The sequence below is a fragment of the Mus musculus genome, chromosome 8 (genome assembly GCF_000001635.26).
Source record: "Mus musculus strain C57BL/6J chromosome 8, GRCm38.p6 C57BL/6J".
NCBI lineage: Eukaryota > Metazoa > Chordata > Mammalia > Rodentia > Muridae > Mus > Mus musculus.
The window spans coordinates 40540186-40558078 of NC_000074.6; the positions used below are offsets into that span (position 1 = coordinate 40540186).

The 17893-nt window shown below is 37.7% G+C and overlaps 2 protein-coding genes across 10 annotated transcripts in view; one reads left to right on the top strand and one right to left on the bottom strand.

The window, feature by feature from the left end:
* Positions 1 to 10949, top strand: part of Vps37a (vacuolar protein sorting 37A) — a 39393-nt gene extending 28444 nt beyond the window's left edge. Inside the window, exons 7-12 of one of the 4 annotated variants that reach the window (XR_003947317.1) lie at positions 494 to 621; positions 704 to 762; positions 840 to 2986; positions 3625 to 3768; positions 4759 to 4839; positions 6091 to 10572. Coding sequence is in view for 2 of the 4 variants with exons in the window: in XM_030243671.1 (XP_030099531.1) it covers positions 494 to 621; positions 704 to 762; positions 840 to 908; positions 3625 to 3768; positions 4759 to 4839 (481 nt within the window). In the remaining 2 variants the exon portion in view is untranslated. Of the gene's footprint in view, positions 1 to 493; positions 622 to 703; positions 763 to 839; positions 3769 to 4758; positions 4840 to 6090 lie in introns of all 4 variants that reach the window. The other 3 variants (XM_030243671.1, NM_033560.3, XR_003947316.1) reach the window with 3 other exon arrangements.
* Mtmr7 (myotubularin related protein 7) overlaps positions 8014 to 17893 on the bottom strand; it is an 86737-nt gene continuing 76857 nt past the window's right edge. For 3 of the 6 annotated variants that reach the window (XM_017312902.2, XM_006509466.4, XM_006509467.4), the window contains 3 exons: positions 15591 to 15731; positions 14086 to 14212; positions 10914 to 11728 (listed from right to left, as the gene is read on the bottom strand). In XM_017312902.2, coding sequence (XP_017168391.1) covers positions 11366 to 11728; positions 14086 to 14212; positions 15591 to 15731 — 631 coding nt within the window. In that variant the 3' untranslated portion in view covers positions 10914 to 11365. Of the gene's footprint in view, positions 11729 to 14085; positions 14213 to 15590; positions 15732 to 17893 lie in introns of all 6 variants that reach the window. The other 3 variants (XM_030243678.1, XM_006509469.4, NM_001040699.1) reach the window with 2 other exon arrangements.

The window sequence follows — 17893 nt, forward strand, 5'->3', positions numbered from 1 at the left end:
ACGCTGTTTTACAAAGTATTATCTTTCTTTTTTCCTTTTTAAAAGTTTACCTGCTATAAAAGTTATGAAAACATCAAAACTACAGGAGGAGAACTAAACAGCGTGAACAGCCTCCATACTTAGCCATGCACATGGTTCCCTCTGTCTCCGGGGCCTGTCTGTTCCCCTCTGCTGGGTAACTGCAAGTGACTCAGGCTTGCTCTCTGCAGCCTGCTTGCTGAGGTTTCCTTTTTGTTTTCCTAGCACCTACAGGGTGCGCAGCCCTCCCACATCAATCACTAAGTAAGACAGTGCCTTAGGCTTACCTGCGGCCTACTCTACAAAGGCTGTTTTTCTCTGTGGAGGTTTCCTTCTCTCCCATGACTCCAGCTTATGTCACATAAAACTACCCATCACACAAGTCAAGCCAGAAAATTGTGGACATTTGTCATTGTGGAGAAAAACCACATGACTAACATTTATTAACAATTGGCTTTTTCTTTTGTGTCTTTAGTGTGTCACAGCTCACAGATATGAATGAACAGGAGGAGGTATTACTAGAACAGTTTCTGATGTTGCCTCAACTAAAACAAATTATTACTGACAAGGAAGACTTAGTAAAAAATATCGAGGAATTAGCAAGTATGTCTCCCTTTGCTTTGATTCATAATTCCTGAGAAAAATGTGATCTGTGCTGAGAAATAAGCAGAGATTTATCTTCCAGGAAAAAATCTCCTTTTGGAACATAGCTTGGAAGGCAAAAGGCAAACCGTTTTAGATAAGGTGAGTTCCTGATCATTTCCAAGGCATTTTTACTCTTCAGAAATCAAAATAAACAGCAATTTTATGTTTTCTTTTAGTATGAATTACTTCTACAAATGAAATCTACCTTTGAAAAGAAGATGCAAAGGCAACATGAACTCAGTGAGGTAGGGCTGATGAGTTCTTTCTGTCCCTCAGGAGCTGCTCAGCCACAGGAGCTGGCCCCGCCCTGTGCATCTGACTTTATAAAGCTGACTGACAGCTGGAAACAGAGTTCTTGTTCTTTCAGGGTTTGTCTATTTCCAAATCCTATAAGGAATGAAACCCCAGCAAAGCAGGAAAGTAGTGTAACTGCTATAATAAAACCTAGTAACAAAAAGATACTTTACATTAAGTATAATTTAAAAGATTAGACTGCTACTTAGGAAAAATAATCTTTAAAAATAAAATAGAAGATGTAATCTTTATAGCTTATTGCAGCAAGAAACATTGTAGTTAATAATTTGTTTCCCTTAAGAGATGCTTATATTCTCTAGTTAGAATAGCATAGAATATTAAGTAGAATGAAAGAGTATTAATAAGACTTGATTCTTTAGCATATGACTTAAAAGTTTAATATTTCCAGTAATCTCCCAAATATGGTTTTAAAAATCTGAGTGGATTAAAGTAGTTAGGAAGGAGTTGAATATAAAAGGGTTGGGAAAAACATGCTTCATCAACATCAAAATATTGTGTAAATGTCATTTAAAATGATGCAGTAGTTTTGTAGGAAGATGGAAAATAGTTGTATGGAGCAGGCTGCAGTTCTAAAATAGATTCGTGTATGTGACTAATAACTAGAAAAACTTCAGGAGTCAACAAATTGTGTAATTGCTTATTGGTTTAGGATCTGATGAAAAATTGCCTTCATCTTTTATATCAAACTTCATAAAGGTCATATTCTACAGAATATAGAAAAGTACAATACATATAGTATCAGAACAAAGTATAAAAATCAGTTAATTCCTAGGAATATTTTTAAATGGTTTTTTAATGTGAAAAAATTAAAAAGTCCTGTTTTCTAATTGTAATAGAAGGCAAAAGCATAGAGGAAAATGTTCACATTTGAATATATAAATTTAAAATTGAGAAGTACTAAAAATAAAAGTGAATGCTTTTGTTAAGAACACATGTATAATATAGACAACACAAAAGTTGCTAGTGGATTATAAAGAGCAAATAAGAAAGTAGGAAACTCCCCTAAGAGAAAATGTCTCGTAAAGAATTCTGTGTAGGGGCTGAGCGGTAGAGCATGTGCCAAACATTTGTAAGGCCTCAGCTGCACCTGACACAACACAGGTCAGCTTTACCACTTTTTCTCACCCCTGGACATGTATGTAAGAATTACTTGAGGTGATTCTAGAAATACTTAAAAATTGTCCTGAGGTAGTGGCGCACACCTTCACCCACATACTTGGAAGGCAGAGGTAGGCTGATCTCCGTGAATTTGAGGCTAGCCTTGTCTACAGAGTGAGTTCCAGGATGGCCAGAGCTACAGAGGGAAACCTGTCTCAAAACAAAAACAAAAAACAGAAAACCCATAGATATGTTTGTGGATTAACTTCTGACATTACTAGGAGACGGAAGTCTCACAGGAAATTCCCTGATCCTTTGCTTCTTATAATCTTTCTAAATTTCCTTGAATCTTAGCTACAGGAGTTGTTTTGTATCTGTTTGGACTGGGTTCTACAACTCTGTACTTGATTAGTTGTGGTCTTCTATAATGGTCTTTCTGGTATATTGCAAAGAGACGTGTTCCTTATGGAGGCGAGGACTGCACTTACCTGTGGATTAAGGGTTATGCTGGATTGGTAATGTGGTGGTTGTAGGTTCTTTAAGATCCACAACTTCACTAGTCCCGGCTAGTTAGTTGGCTAGGTTCCCAGTTACAGGCATGAATTCCCCCTTTGTTGAACAGGTCCTAGTCTTATTAGAAGGCTGAGCAACAAATCAAAAGAGGATTTCTCATGCCTAATGTTTGATTTTTTTTTTTTTTTTTTTTTGGTTAGGTGGTCTTTGGTTCTTGGAGGGAGCATTGTCAACCCAGAAGGGATGTCATTTGAATATTAATATTCTTTTTTATACTCTTGGAATGTATTAGAGTGCATTGATTTTGTAGATCTTTTGCGTTATCATTGTCATCGTAACCTAACAAAGACAGACAAGAACAGGAATACAAGGAGATGCAGGTCATTGGGTCATTTGAGTAGGTATTCTCACAATGATTTAATTCCAAAATATCTAGGATATAACAGTGGATTTTCAGTTTCTCATTTAACAGTTTTACAGTTTGTGATTTGGTTTCTTTTGTGCTTGCTATCTGTATTTGCTAATTGTAGGTCAAATTGACACAAGCTATAGTTATCAGAAAGGAAGGAGCTCCAATTGAGAAAATACCTTCATAAGATTGGGCTGTACAAGAATTTATAGTACATTTTCTTAATTATTCATTGATAGGGGGAGGACCTAGCCCATTGTGAGTGGTACAATCCCTGGGCTCTATAAGAAAACTAAGTAAACCATGAGGAACAGATACAATAGCAGCATTCCTCCATGGCCTCTGCATCAGCTCTTGCCTCCAGGTTCCCACCTAGCTTGAGTTCCTGTCCTAACTTTCTTCAATGATGAATGGTGATGTGGAACAGTAAGCCAAACAAACCCTTTCATCTCCAGTTTGCTTTTAGAAGAAACCCTAACTAATGACTAAGGCAGGATCCATCCAAGTAGCCAATGCTGAAGACCCCCGTGGATCTTGCTTCTCATATCTCTGCCTCATTTCCCCGTCTGTAGTTTATCTGAGAATTATAGACTAATGCATTGCCTGATTTTTTTGTTTGTTCACAGAGTTGTAGTGCAAGTGCTCTACAGGCAAGATTGAAAGTAGCTGCACACGAAGCTGAGGAAGAATCGGATAATATTGCTGAAGACTTCTTGGAGGGAAAAACTGAAATAGATGATTTTCTCAATAGCTTCAAGGAAAAGAGAACAGTATGTAATACTCTTCAATTGAGGATAAGTGACAACATAATAACAATTTTTTTAAGTATGTTCATAAGTAAACATCGTTAGCACATAACCAAGCCGGAGTTTTGACTACTGAGCAGAATCTGAAAGCCTCTTTGGGGAAGGATAGCGGGACTCTACTGTTTCTTTAAACCTGTTAGTTCTGAGTACACAAGCAGGTAAATGAAATGATAGTTCTCATTCAGGATCAGTAGTATCTGTGTCATTGTGTAGGAGCTGGTAAATCAGCTGTAATAGTCTGCAAACAACCTGCTTAACAAGTCGCCTAAATACATAATCTGTAGACATAAAAAATAATTGAAATACGATTTAAAACTTTCAAGAACAGCTTCTAGTCTGGTATTTCCATTGTATCCAAGGGGGGAAAAATCTGCTTAACAATTTGATGCTAAATATTTAATAGTCCTAAATATTTACCTATTATCTCTGAAACAATCACCTTTGTTATTTAGTAATTTTTATGAAATGTTTGTGTGTAGGGTTGTTTGTGAGAGTGTATGATTGTGTGTATGTGGCCTTAAAGAAGACAGGGCAGATTTTATGAGCTTCATTTTTCATGAGAGACAAAATTCAGAGATGGTTATTAACTTGCCTGTGTTTATAGTATTAGTAAGGAATTTGTTTCTGATCCATTCTATTCTGTATAGTGACACTAAAGTTTGTTAATCTTCCATAGTCAACAAGAGCAAAGTTTAGTTCTTTTTTTTTTTAAGCACAGGCATTTGAAATTAAATAATCAAAATTTAATATTAGTAAAGTTTATACTCAAAGACTTTTCACACAAACCTTAATGTTCTTCTGGATTCCTTGTAAATTCTGAAGAATTACTAGCTACCTTAAATGTTAAAAAGCTAAAGGAATGTTAACAAATTAAAATATTCTTACTTGGAATTCTGTCTTAATGTAGGAAGCAGTTGGAAAAGTGACTGGTATTTTAAATAATTTATCTTCTAGATTTGCCACTGTAGAAGAGCTAAAGAAGAGAAGCTTCACCAGGTGATAGCGATGCACAGCCAATTTCATGCTCCTCTCTAGGTATGCATTTCTAGCTAGTGTCTCAAGGCTGTTATACAAGTGTGCTTTAACTTAATAGTTCTTAACAGTGCCTGCTCACTGCTTTAACATGATTCTACCATTATAGTTGTTGATTGTTCTAAAATGTTGACAATTATAAACATGACCATATAAGTACATCTATAACCAGTAAGAACTCTGTAGATAATTTCTCAGTACTTCTGTATCCTTAGTGAGAGTGTGCGTTTCTCCTAAGGGTAGCTTACAGTCATGCTTCTACCATTAGGAATGTCTTGTTTACAGAAGAAAACCTTGCCCCGTATTCAATTGCTGTGATAAAATACCATGACGAAGGTATCTTACAGATGGAAGAAGTTATTTGTGTTTATTGTTGGTGAGGGAGAATCCATAATGGTGAGGCAGGCTTAGCATCAGGCAGCTGGAGCGGGAAGCTGAGGGTTCACATCTTTAACCACAACATGAAGCAGAGAGCAGACTATTAATACAGTGTGTTGTGACCTCTCAAAGTCCACCCATAGTGACTTACAAGCAAGGCTGCACCACCTCCCAAGACAGCACCAGGTGGTCAGCTACCCAGGTCTATTGGGGTAGCTTTCTTTCAAACCACACAAACTGAAATAAGAGCTTGTTAACTGAAGGAGAACACAAAGTTAAGGAAAGTGCAGCCCAGTTACTGAGACAGACGAAGCCTCTCAGTAACCAAAACGCATCTTCCTTCTCAGGCTGGCTGTTTCCGCTTTCTGCATGAAGTCTGATCAGACCCATTGCTTTCCATGTATTCAGCAAGCACTGACCTACATCACCAGTTCCATTTTTTAGTCACCCATCAACCACAGCAGCTGCTGTGCACTGAGAGTCTTGAGTTGCAGTACTAATCCCTAGGAGAGGATGAATCAGCTGCATGCAGCCATCTGGCTGAAGGAGAGGACTTTAAGGAGGAGCATGGGGGATTCTTTTGAAAAGGGATGGAGTAATAGGCATTTCTTATCTCGAGTTTTTATTCCATTAGTATCGCCTCTGAATTGTGTTACGTCTTAATTTCCAAACTGAGATAATTTTTATACTACTTGTGTTTATCCCAGATCCCAGCCCAAGCAGTAGAAATAGATTATTGAAAGGAGCACACTGTAATCTTTTCCTTGCCCAGTTCCTTCCCAGTCAAGTTACAATACCTTAACAGGAAGGCAGTATAAAGGATCAGGGTTGATAATCTTAAATTAAATCTTAAATTTGACATTTTTTTCATTTCAGATTTTCCTGAAACCATGAACTACCAAGAGAGAAATGGGACACAGGCCTAAGCACATTGTTTTCTATTTATGACTTAGGGATGGGCACTTGAAACCATGGCTGAGGTCCAGATGCGATGTAGATTGTCTATCACCTGAGACTGATTCCGTACAGATTAGAATGACTGCTATATTTGACAAAACTTTCTGCACTATTTGCACTAAAGATGTTTATTGTTGACAAATCCTGTATTTAAGTTCCTCTATTTCTGATTAAACATCTATGCATGTAATTCTAGCTAATTTTTAATATTTTTAAAAACTACTGATTTACATTTTTAGTTTTAACTTGAAGCTGCCTCATTTATCAAGAGTGCTTATTACTTAGATTCTTCTTCCTGTCAGCCTTTTCTTTCAAAACCTATTTTCAGCTGTGAAAAGGTCATCTAGCCCACCCCGATACACACACACACATACACACACAGACACACACACACACACACACACACACACACACACACACACACACACCCCTTTCTTTCTAGATGATGAAACTGTCCAGAGCAGTTTGTTTTCAGATATTCAGTGTCAGGAAACAGCAGTCCTGCCAAGGTGCCATCTCAAGAAAGCAACCTGTAATACCTGCAGTAAATAAGAGTGAAGAATCTACTTTCTTACAGTTTCACTTTCAGACTAAAGATACATTTAGGCAGCGATACAGGTCAATGCATTGGTTGTATTTTGTTCTGGAACAGGTTGCACTGTGTAGCCCACTCTAGCCTCAAACTTGTGCTTCTCCTCCCTGAGTACAGGGTTACAGACAGGTGCCATCATCTCATAAATAGATATTTTACTTATTTTTAAAACTGTCTTTCACTTAAACCAGTACAATACAGACTTCCATGCTAACTAAAATAAATAAGTATATATGGGTTTTGGGTAAATGATACTCCTTTTATATTCCAAATGTAAAAACAAACAATTCCTTTTGTTAAGAAATGGTAAATCTAGGCAGAAATAGTAAAATTTTAATACTTTGACTTGACTTTTTAAACATTTTTTTTCCTAAGAAAGCTTTATAATAACAAGTAATGTCTTAATTTTTAATGAATTTAATTTTCTAATTGTAGATGTATTCAGCAATTTGTTTCTGTATTTTGTCACAGAGCTAAAGAAGAAAATGAGTACATATCTGAGGTTGGTAAGTTAGGACCTAAATCACTAAATACCATAACACATAATTGCTCAGTTTTCATCCGTGACTGTCATTCCAAAGCCTGCATACATTATGGATTGTCTTCATTTTTCTTACTCTACATATTTTTGGTAATGGAGTTTTAAGAAAGTCATAAATATTTTCTTATTGAAAATTTTTTTCATGTTTGTGGAAGACATATTCCTGTGACTATAAAGATTATCCCGTGCTGGGTATGCACCATGATAGCTGCCTGTCTTGCTGGCGCTAATGTTAAGGGTATGCTATGGAATCCTCAGGCAGACCTACAGATATAGGTGAGATAACAGGTGGAGTCATGTTTCACATTTGTGACCAACTTGGGGGCATTCAGAGACTTCTGAGTGTACTGGTATTTGTGTTTAACATTCCCAGCAGTCACCATAGTCAGTGGAGAATTTGCCAGTCACAGTCTAGTTGCTTTCTTAAAAAACCAGGGATATCCCAGAACAAGAGACCAGCAGTCTTCTTATTAAGGTTTCTGCTAGACACCTCACTCAGTATTGTAGAAAGACTACCCAGAGACAACACAAGTGTGACACACAAACACAAACACACACCACACTTGCTCACCCAGGCCAGGGCATGCTTTTCTTTAAATTTGTATTATCCAAGTTTCATTGTCAATTAATGAAGCATAATTTCTCCCTAAAAATTCAGAGAGCCTCTTTACAATCCAGACATTAAACCAAGACATTTGACCACAGTTGCTTGCCTTTAGCAAGTTGACAAACTAGTTCAGACATGTTTATTACTTGTAGTGAATATCTGAATATGCCAGTGTGAATTTGCATTCTTTATTTGCAGGAGACAGAGTACATGGTTGTAATTTTATGGCCATATTTTTTCTTTGTAAAAATTGGCTATAGATCTGAATACCAAACACATACTCGGATTTTACTTTAGTATAAAGGAAAGCTTAGGAATTACTAGACTACCTAGGTAGAATTTGTCAAGGATATTTAAAGGTAAGCTGTAACAAGTCGGGAAAGTCAAAGTTGGGTGAAAACTTCAGATTAAATGAACAGAGTATAGAACAAAGGTTGTTTGACCACAGTTTATATATTTAAATTGCAGGACAGCTAAGATTCTGTTGTAGGAGAAAGAAGTAAATTGAAGTTGTGCTTTCTGTTCTTTTAAGGCAGGGTTTCTAGCCCAGACTGCGCTCTAACTTTGATGTAACTGAGGATGACCTGGCTGTCGGGTCTTCCACCTCTTGAGTACTAGGAGCCTAAGCATGTATCACCAACCCCAGTCCTGTGGAGCTTGGGGACTGAGCTCAGGGCTTCATGCCTGGAAGGAAGGCACTCTTATCTATTGGCCGACCTGCATCCTCTTAAGGAATGAAAACTTGGGCTGGGGAGGTGGCTAAGTGCTAACTTGTGTGTCATGCAAGCATGAGGGACCCGATTCAAATTCTTAGGACCTATATAAAAACCTGGTACATGGTAGAACAGGCCTGAAATTCCATCACTCCTATACAGGAGAGGAATGAGAGACTTGTCCCAGGAAGCTTTGCAGGCCAATTTATATAGTAGGCAGAATGGCAGCCAGTGAGGCCCTTGTTACAAACAAGGTCGGGGCACGGCCTGACACCTGTTGTTCAGTGTTCCTCTCACTTCAGCACTGAAGGTTGCTGGGAGGTTTTGTTTTGTTTAAATTGCCAAATGACTTGTTCAAACATGATCAAAATTACTAATCAATTGAGCTGTAACTATTAAAGGTTGGGAAGTAATGTCCTGAATAAGTTATATATTTTGAAGTATTCTCTGAACACTGCACTAAATAATAAAACACCTCACAACTGAAGCTTCATTTAGAGTGAACATGTAGTACTAGAGGTTTCTAGTTGAATCGACCATGACTTATCCAGGGACTCTGAAAGGCAGGCTGCAGTGAGCATGTGTAGCTTCAGTATTGACTTGTAAAAAAAATAAAAATGACTCCATGAACATACCTAAATTATGTCTTGTAAAGGGATGGAGGGAACAAAAAGCGTGTGGCTCTGATGCTAATAAAGGTGTCACATTAAAAAGTAAAAAATTTAAATACATACATACTGCTTGTTTTTCCAAATATGTAGTACAGATGATGTTTTATCTTTGTTGTTGACCTATTGTCTAAAGAGCAGGTACTATACAAATGGCGAAACAGCCAGGCGTCATGACACACACCTTCAATGCCAGCACTTAGGTGGCAAAAGCAGGCAGGTCCCTGAGTTTGAGGTCAGCCAGGGCTACAGAGTCAGATGTTGTCTTAAAAAAAGAAAGAAAGAAAGAAAATAAGTGATTTATGTTATAAAGCTGTAAAAGCCATTCCCACTATATTCCATATGTTTATTAGCTATTCTATAGGAAATGAGTAAATATTCCTTAGGCTTACTTGGGAAACTTTCCAACAGAAAATGCTCAATTTAACATCTAAAGGAATTACACTTGCTTTATTTTTGTATTAATAATATTTTTATATTACAGGCCTTTAGTATATTAAATTCATTCTGTCTTCAAATGTGAGCATTATTATATTGTATGACATTATGTGATGTGTGTGTATAACTCACACTATGTTTTAAGTCTCTTATCCTTTCATATTACTGTATTTCTATTTCCAAAAAAATTGAATACATTATCTGATAAAAATTTTCACACTTTAAAGTACTGTTATAAAAAACTAAGATTAAATGTATCTCTTTATTAGAATGTACTTACACTGTAAAATCATATAATAAGAACATTTCAGTATGTTCAAACACAGCAACATTTCTCCATTAAGAGTTTTCAGATCAAAAGCTCAATTCAAATCCTGTTTTAAATGCATTTTAACAGAAACTTCAGAATTGCCATCCAGTAGTCCATGGTCATGAGATATTGCTAATGTTACAGAAAACATTAGCTTTCTATAGAATTTGTAAAATGAAAAGTGCTGTAACCTTTATTCCCTGTGTTTAGCAGATGGGTTGGGGGTTTGAAGAATGGCTCCCAAAGGCTCATCTATTTGAATGCTCTGTTCCTGGTTGGTGGAACTGTTTAGGAGGGATTAGGAGATGTGGCCTTGTGGGAGGGGGTTTGTTCCTGGGAGCTGCCTTTAAATTTTCAAAAAGCCCATGCCTTTTCTAGTTAGCTCTCACTGCCTCTTGGTTATGTCTTGAAATGTGAGCTGTCAGCTGCTGCTCCAATGCCATACCTGCTTGGCTGATACCATGCCTTCCACCATGATGGTTGTAGATTCTAACCCTCTGAAACTGTAAGTCCTAATAAATCCTTTATTCTAGTTGCCTTGGTTGTGGTGTCTTATCACAGAAAGCATGCGATAACTACATGATAAGCAAATTCCCTCGTTCTTGACCTTTTCCCTTGTTGATGTATCACTACCTACTGCATTTAGAGTGTTGTAGTTTGCAATCAGGTTGGCTGGCTCACAGTTTTGTTATGTGTAATCTCTGAAAGAGTAGTAAAAGGCTACTAAGAGCTAATGTCTGGACTCAGATTCGAGATGGAGAAAATGAATCCAGCTTCAGCTTAATAGGTTCTACATTCATGGTAAAGAAAGACAGACATTTTTTTGAGAAGCAGAAGATGCTCCACAGGGGAAAAATAAAATGATTACATTTATAACAGAAAAGGGTACTCTCCATATTTATTTCTTTTAAATATTGGTAAAGGCAGAAGGAAATGTCAAAGTTCCTGAATGCAACCTGCAACTGGAAGTGAAATCAAAGTCCCAACATTATCAGGTATGGGAGAAACCAGGAGGGCTTTTAAGCAGACACATGCTATGCCAGGAAAGACTGTCTGGACAACCTTGGGTGAAGATACTCTCTCTCCTTGTAGTGATATAATTTTCATAGTCTAGCATGAGCCTCAGGAATGATGATCAGTCTTCAGTATGATTTGATAAAACAACTGGTTATTGATAAAGAGCTTTTTTTTCCCCATTTTCACAGCTGTAATTTTATGGTTCTGGATAGAACTTGCCATTTCTCAACATTTTTACTACGAATTGCACTTTCCCCTTAATTTGAAAGTGTTTCTGTGTCTTTTACTTTGGAACTCCAAAGGGGAACTTAGGCAGTGAGAAACACAGCTTCGTCCGAGTCCCGGTCCTTGCCACTGTCTTCGCTGGGTGCATGCTCACCACCACTGGGAGATCGACAGCTCAAATCCTCCACCCCAGACTCTTGATCACTATTCACTGAGAGGTCGGGGTCTGAGCTTTTTAAATTGTCTTGGGTTAGAATCAGAGCAGAATCTTCATCACCCTGGGACGGGCTCCTGGATGGGAAGGACTTGCTGTTCCCACTGTAATCCTGAGGGGTGTTGGCTGTGCTGTGGTCTGAGGTAGAGAACCCCGAGTGTTTGCTGGGCTCACTTTGCTTACTCTTCACTTTGGTACCATGTAAGTGGACTTTCTGAATTTTTTCCAGCCTCTAAAAAAATAAATAACAACTTTAAGAAACGTCACAATTTATTCTTGCATATATATTTGCATACCTTTGACTCCCTCCCAGTTGAGGGTAACATTAAGGACAAGACTCTTGTGGCAGTTGAAAACCAGAGGACATGAACGTCAGCAAAACTAACCGAGAGGCTTGCTTTCTAATACAAGGATGGTAGTAAGCGCCTTGGTAAGACTGTCTACGATGTGAACAATACAATATAGTACACTACCTGGAAATGGAGCCCCACACTTTTTTTTAAATGACTATACAATTTGACATAATTATTTGCATTGTATTAACACTAAACTTTTTTCATTTTTGAAACATTTGTTTTATGTATATAGGTATTTGCTTGTACTTAAGTCTGTACACCATGTGTGTGCCTGGTACCTGTGGAGGTCAAAAGAGGCTGTTGGATCCCTAAGGAAATAAAGTTACAGAGAATTGTAAGCTGCCATGTGAGTGCTAGGAATTGAACCTGGGTCTGATGGAAGAGTTGTTTGTACTCTTAGAGGCTGAGCTACCTCTCTATCCCCTAAGTATGTTTTTCTAAGGTAAGAATGATGTATGTATTTCATCAAAATAGGACTCGCTAGAAAATGTATCATTTCAAAGTATGTAATTTTATTCCTCCTCCCTAGAGTTGCATTTTGTGTCAAGTCTCTTATAATAAGCACCGGTTTTTGGTCTTCCTGTGTTCAAATATCAGGAATTCTCTCCTTCTTAGGGCGCAATTACATTCTTACACATGTCTATGCTGTTCCTCCACCAAATCACTGCAGGCTGGCTGTCCCACATATGCTTTACCTCAGTATCCTTTAATATAAGTAGGGAGTGTGTGAAAATTAAGCATTACACATTCAGAAGCATTCCTAAGGGGTTTTAGTTTTAGTGCAGAAGAATTGTGCTGGACCATAGGGGGAACACAGCGAATCCAGACGCAGCCATAGCACATCTGCAGATTGTCACACATGGGCACAGTTCTTATATTCATTTCAGAACGGTAAGATGGTTTTCAGGGAAAGAGCACAGAAAGCAGTGTAAAAAGTCTGAAAAAGCAGAGCCTGGGATCTTGCAGTGGTTAGAAGGCCACAGAGGTAGGAAGCAGAAAATGTGAATTAAATGGGGAGCACTGGAAATGAGAACGGAAAGGGATTATGATGCATTATGGGAAAACCTTGAATACTATGCTAAGAAACTTTAGCTGTTTTAAAGAAATAAAGGAACATTTAATATTAAGGTACTTTTTGATATCCTATATATCTTGTTTATAACTTTACCAATTTTCAGTCAAAAGAACGTTATAATAAGCAAGGTCCTAAAATATAGAAAACTGGGTGTGCTTGTGAAAAATAAATTGGCCTCCAAACTGTAAGTTTAATCTCAGTTTAATTTCAGTTCTCTGAGTTCGTACTTCAATCCAAGGTCTCAGCTCTACTCCTACCTCTATAGTCACGTGGGTCATATGAACCTGTGGAATGTAAGAATTACACTCAGGTACCAGAACTCATTATAAAATAGTGATCTTGCTGCACGTAGTTAGAGCTGCTTCTCCAGTGATGTACAGCATTGGGTACCTGAATGTATCCAATATCCAATGTCTGGAAATTAAGAGACATCAGATGCCCTGAACTGTAGTTACCTATAGTTGTGAGCCACTAAACTAGTTGAGCTACTAAACTAGTTGAGAACTAAAAGCAGACATTCTGTGAGAGTAGAACTCTTAACCACTAAGCCATCTCCAGCCCCATCTCATTCTGTTAAAACGTTGATTCTAACTTGAAAATACAAGTTCCAAACAGTGGGAATTTATAGCCAGTTCTTGGGCAAGTGAATGTTGAGGTAGAATTATGATGAATGGGGCAGAATAAATAATACTCACTTAAGATGAAGGCAGCAAGTAAGAAATGCATTTATGTACAACACGTCTCTGCCCAATAATAAAAATTATATAACCAATCTCAGCTATTTACATATCAATGCAGTATTAACATATAATTTTAAAAGAGCAGAAGGTTTTAATTCATTTGAATGTATTCAATTTTGCCTTTTCATATTTTCATGAGTTTTGGGATTTTTTTTTTTTAAGAAAACTTGAAAAAAAAAGAAAGATGATGATGGGAAAAATAAAATGTACTGACCAGTAATGGATTTCTACAAACTGAAGTGAGCCAAAAACTAACACAGATGGCTTAGTGTTAGGTTTGGGCTTCATTGTCTGGGTGTTGACCCACTGACTTAAAAATGGCTTGTGCTACATTTATATTCCAGATCTTGAGGATCTTCCTCGAGGTAATGCTCAAGACAGGGGCACAGGAAAATATAAACAATAGCAAGACTCTTACTTCTTCTAGGGACTCCAGTTCTTCCTCCAGCTGCTGGGACTCCTCCTTCACAGCCATGAGGTAATCTGTAACAGACTGTCGAGGCTGCAACCCCTTTTCAAAGCGGTTATACATCCCATTCCAAAACCTGGAGGAAGGAAGGAAGGATAGCACATATCCCAGTCTGAAAGCCCACAATCCCAAGTCTTGTCTTCAGTATCACAGCCCAACATATTAATAACCAAAAGCAAGTTACAGCCTTGAAAAAGCAACTACTAAAAGTAATAATTTCAGGTTGATATTTTTTCTAAGGTAGTTAACTTCTCTTAGGAAGAGTAAGTTTATATTATTACTAAGTTAGAACATACATAATATGTTTTTCTATAGTGAAATGAAGCAACAAGCCAGGCAGTGGTAGTGCACACCTTTAATCCCAACGTTTGGGAGGCAGAGGCAGGTGGATTTCTGAGTTCAAGGAAAGCCTGGTCTACAGAGTGAGTTCTAGGACAGCCAGGGCTACACAGAGAAATCCTGTCTCAAAAACAAACAAACAAACAAACAAAACCCAACAATAACAACAACAAAAAAACAAAACCCGAAGCAGCAAATTTTATCATTGGAACTTGAAGATTTGTGATTACATATTTAGAACTCCTGCTGCAAAGAAAATCTGGCCTTTAAACTTAAAACAGCTTTGACTTTATTACAACAACAGAAATTGACATTTGCATTTTCAATAAATCTATCCTAGACAGTAAAGCATTATGGAATGCAGATGGAACAAGCTGTCATGCTGGGGGTATCTTCAGGCTTATTAAAAAGTGCCTTGAGGGCGAGGTATCTTATTTATCTACAGCATGTAGAACAGTGCCTGGGCCACACTAAAGTAGTTTGAAACACTATTAATGAATTAGCTATGATATAAATAACTGCAGTGTGCCTTGTTTAGTCTTAAAAGGTGCTGTTTTGTACAAGGCATGCAGGCATTTCTGATACAGGATTAATATTCTGCTGTGCTGTCAGAAATGATACTGAGGGAACTAGTACTAGAACACACAGTGTGTGAGACTGTTGAATACAAGCCTGAAGTGACTCAAATGGAGACCATGCTTTAGGCATTTAGTGTATCCTCCCTAGAACCTGTGAAGAGCACCCCAGCACCATCTTAAAACCAAAGGTTTCCACAGGCAAATATTTACACCAAACTTGTGCTTCAAATTCTACTTCAATAGGACTTGATTTTCTTTCCTCCTCCATTTCCTTTCTTGCATTTCCAACAATTACGCTGACGGGAACTTGTAGTGTTAAAGGCCTCATTGTAAAGTGTCAATTTCTAAAGGGAATGTCCCATGTAAAGCAATGCAGAGAGAAACAGCACTGCCAGAAATGCCAAAATCAGATAGCCACGCATCTTCCCTGGTGGGTTTTATGTCCAGCAAAGCCTTGAAGCTCTTATTTCATATACTTTGGCCTCTGAATGTTAAGTCATTACCAGCTGCAAACCACATCTGGCAAGACTGACTTACTTATAGGTGAAGTTGCATGGAGCTGTAGGCAGATGAAGGCTCCCCTGGGTCTGACTGTGGTCAGCTCTAAACAGAGGATTGAGGTAGTCAGCTCGATTCTTCCACAGGTTGGACCACAAAGAGTAGGTTCTTTCTTGAATCCTGTTATTTCAAAGAAAGGCAAGAAATGACCAATCTTAGTTCTTATAAATAACAAGTAATTTACATTAAAGCTGGAAAATAATTATTATAGCAGTGACATTACCACTGGTCAATGGCTTTTTGGCATGGTACAGAAACTTTCTTACAGTAGTCTCCACACCACTACTATTTGTACTAGCTTTGACGTAATGTGTGGTTATTTTGAGTACTTAAAGAAACATTGGCTTTATCTTTTTTTTTTTTCAGTTTTTATCCCCCAAGTGATTATTGGATACTTTGTAAGCACCATGCTAAATGTTTCAAGTTTTATTTAATCCACAGCTCCTGTATGTCCTATTTTCTGCATGAAGGGAGAAATGAATGGAAAGTAGTCTCTCCAAATCCCACAAATAGTTAATAGAAAAACCAGGATTGAAAGCCAAGCAGATACCATTAAGATTGGCTATCCTAGTACAACAGACCACAAACTATCCAGAAAAACAAGTGAGACTAAAGGATATGCTCTGCTGTGTACGCATTCTTACTCACGTATGCTGTGGTTTCAACACAGGCTAGCCTTCAACCTCAGGAGTCCTCCTTAAGGAACCGTGAACCCTTTTTGCTTTTTCCATTCTCACTGTGAATGAAGGAAGTGGGAAGTTGTGTGGGGGCATCCATGTGTATAGGCAGATGTGTGTGGACGTGCGTGCATGTACACGTGGAGGCTTGTAACTGATGCCAAGCATCATCCTTACCTGCTCTACCTTACGCACTGAGGCAGGCCCTCTCAATCAAACCCCACCTCAGTTCACCAGTCAGCTGCTCTGGGGGAACTGTGACATGAGCTCTGGGATCTCAAACTCCAGGCCTCCTGGTTGTGGCAACTATTAACCACGCATTCATCTCCCAAACACCACTTGCTTCTGAGTAAGGATCTCTTACTGAACCGCGATCTAAAAGGATCTGTGAGTGTCTACTTCCCAGCACAGGGATTATAAGCACAACAACCAAGCTGGAGAGACGGCTGGCTAAGCAGTTCTTTCAGAGGACCCGAGGTTCCGTTCCAAGTACCCACATGATAGCCTGTAACTTCAGTAACAGGGGATCCAGTACCCACTCCTGACCTCTGCATGTATCAGAGATGTGTGCAGTGTACATTCTTACATTCAGGCAAAACACACCCCTAAAATAACAAATAATATATCATTTGTAAGTGTGCTGCTATACACACAGTGTTTGTTCTGTTTTGTTTTGAAATGTGAGTTCTGGGGCTTGATCTTAGGTCCTCATCCTTAGAGAGGAACCACTCTGAACAAGCATGGACTGTGTAGAAATCATACTTGATGTTTCATGGAGAGAAAAAAGCAGCATCCACTACAAAAAAAAAGTCATTTTCTGTTCACTCCAGATGGCACCAACCTACTAAAATCTACTTGATATGATTGCATCTTTTCTACAATGAAACTGGATGCCATACACAACACAGTATAGTTAAAATCATTTTCATGCTGTAAGTACCTCAAAAAGTTCTTTAATTTGCATTTCTTAAATCACCTTAATTCACAATATTATTTGAGATTCCACATTTCAGATATTATTAGTCTTGACTAATGGAACACAGTTTTAATCTAACCTGGCTGGAGGTGTCAAGTGTGGTGGTACTCAGGTGCAAAGGTCATGAGTTCCTATTTTCTATTCTATAGGCTATACTGTGACACTCCATCGCAAGTAAATCAGGGGTTTATATATGAATGTGTGTGTATATACATATATATATATATATATATATATATATATATATATATATATATATATATATAAAATCTACTTGAATGAAAATGCCTTTATAATTAAACTCATCAGCTGCTATGTGTACTGAATATACTCAATAATAAAAAAAAACTAAAAACCTAATGGCCTCAGTTTCAAATATGCTTTTCCATTTAATTTGAAGTTTTCATTATCTCTATCAAATATACTTAACATTTTTTAAAGACAAAATTAATTTAATTCCAGCAGTTTCCTTTAATTATTAATGGCAAGTCTTCTCACTTATCTGATTCAGACAGAAATCACAGGAAAAAGTGACTACATGTATTTGTGAACTGGTATCATTTAAACCACTTATGAACTGATGTCAGGAATAGGAAAAGAATGTAGAATTAATTTTGTAACTCAATTAA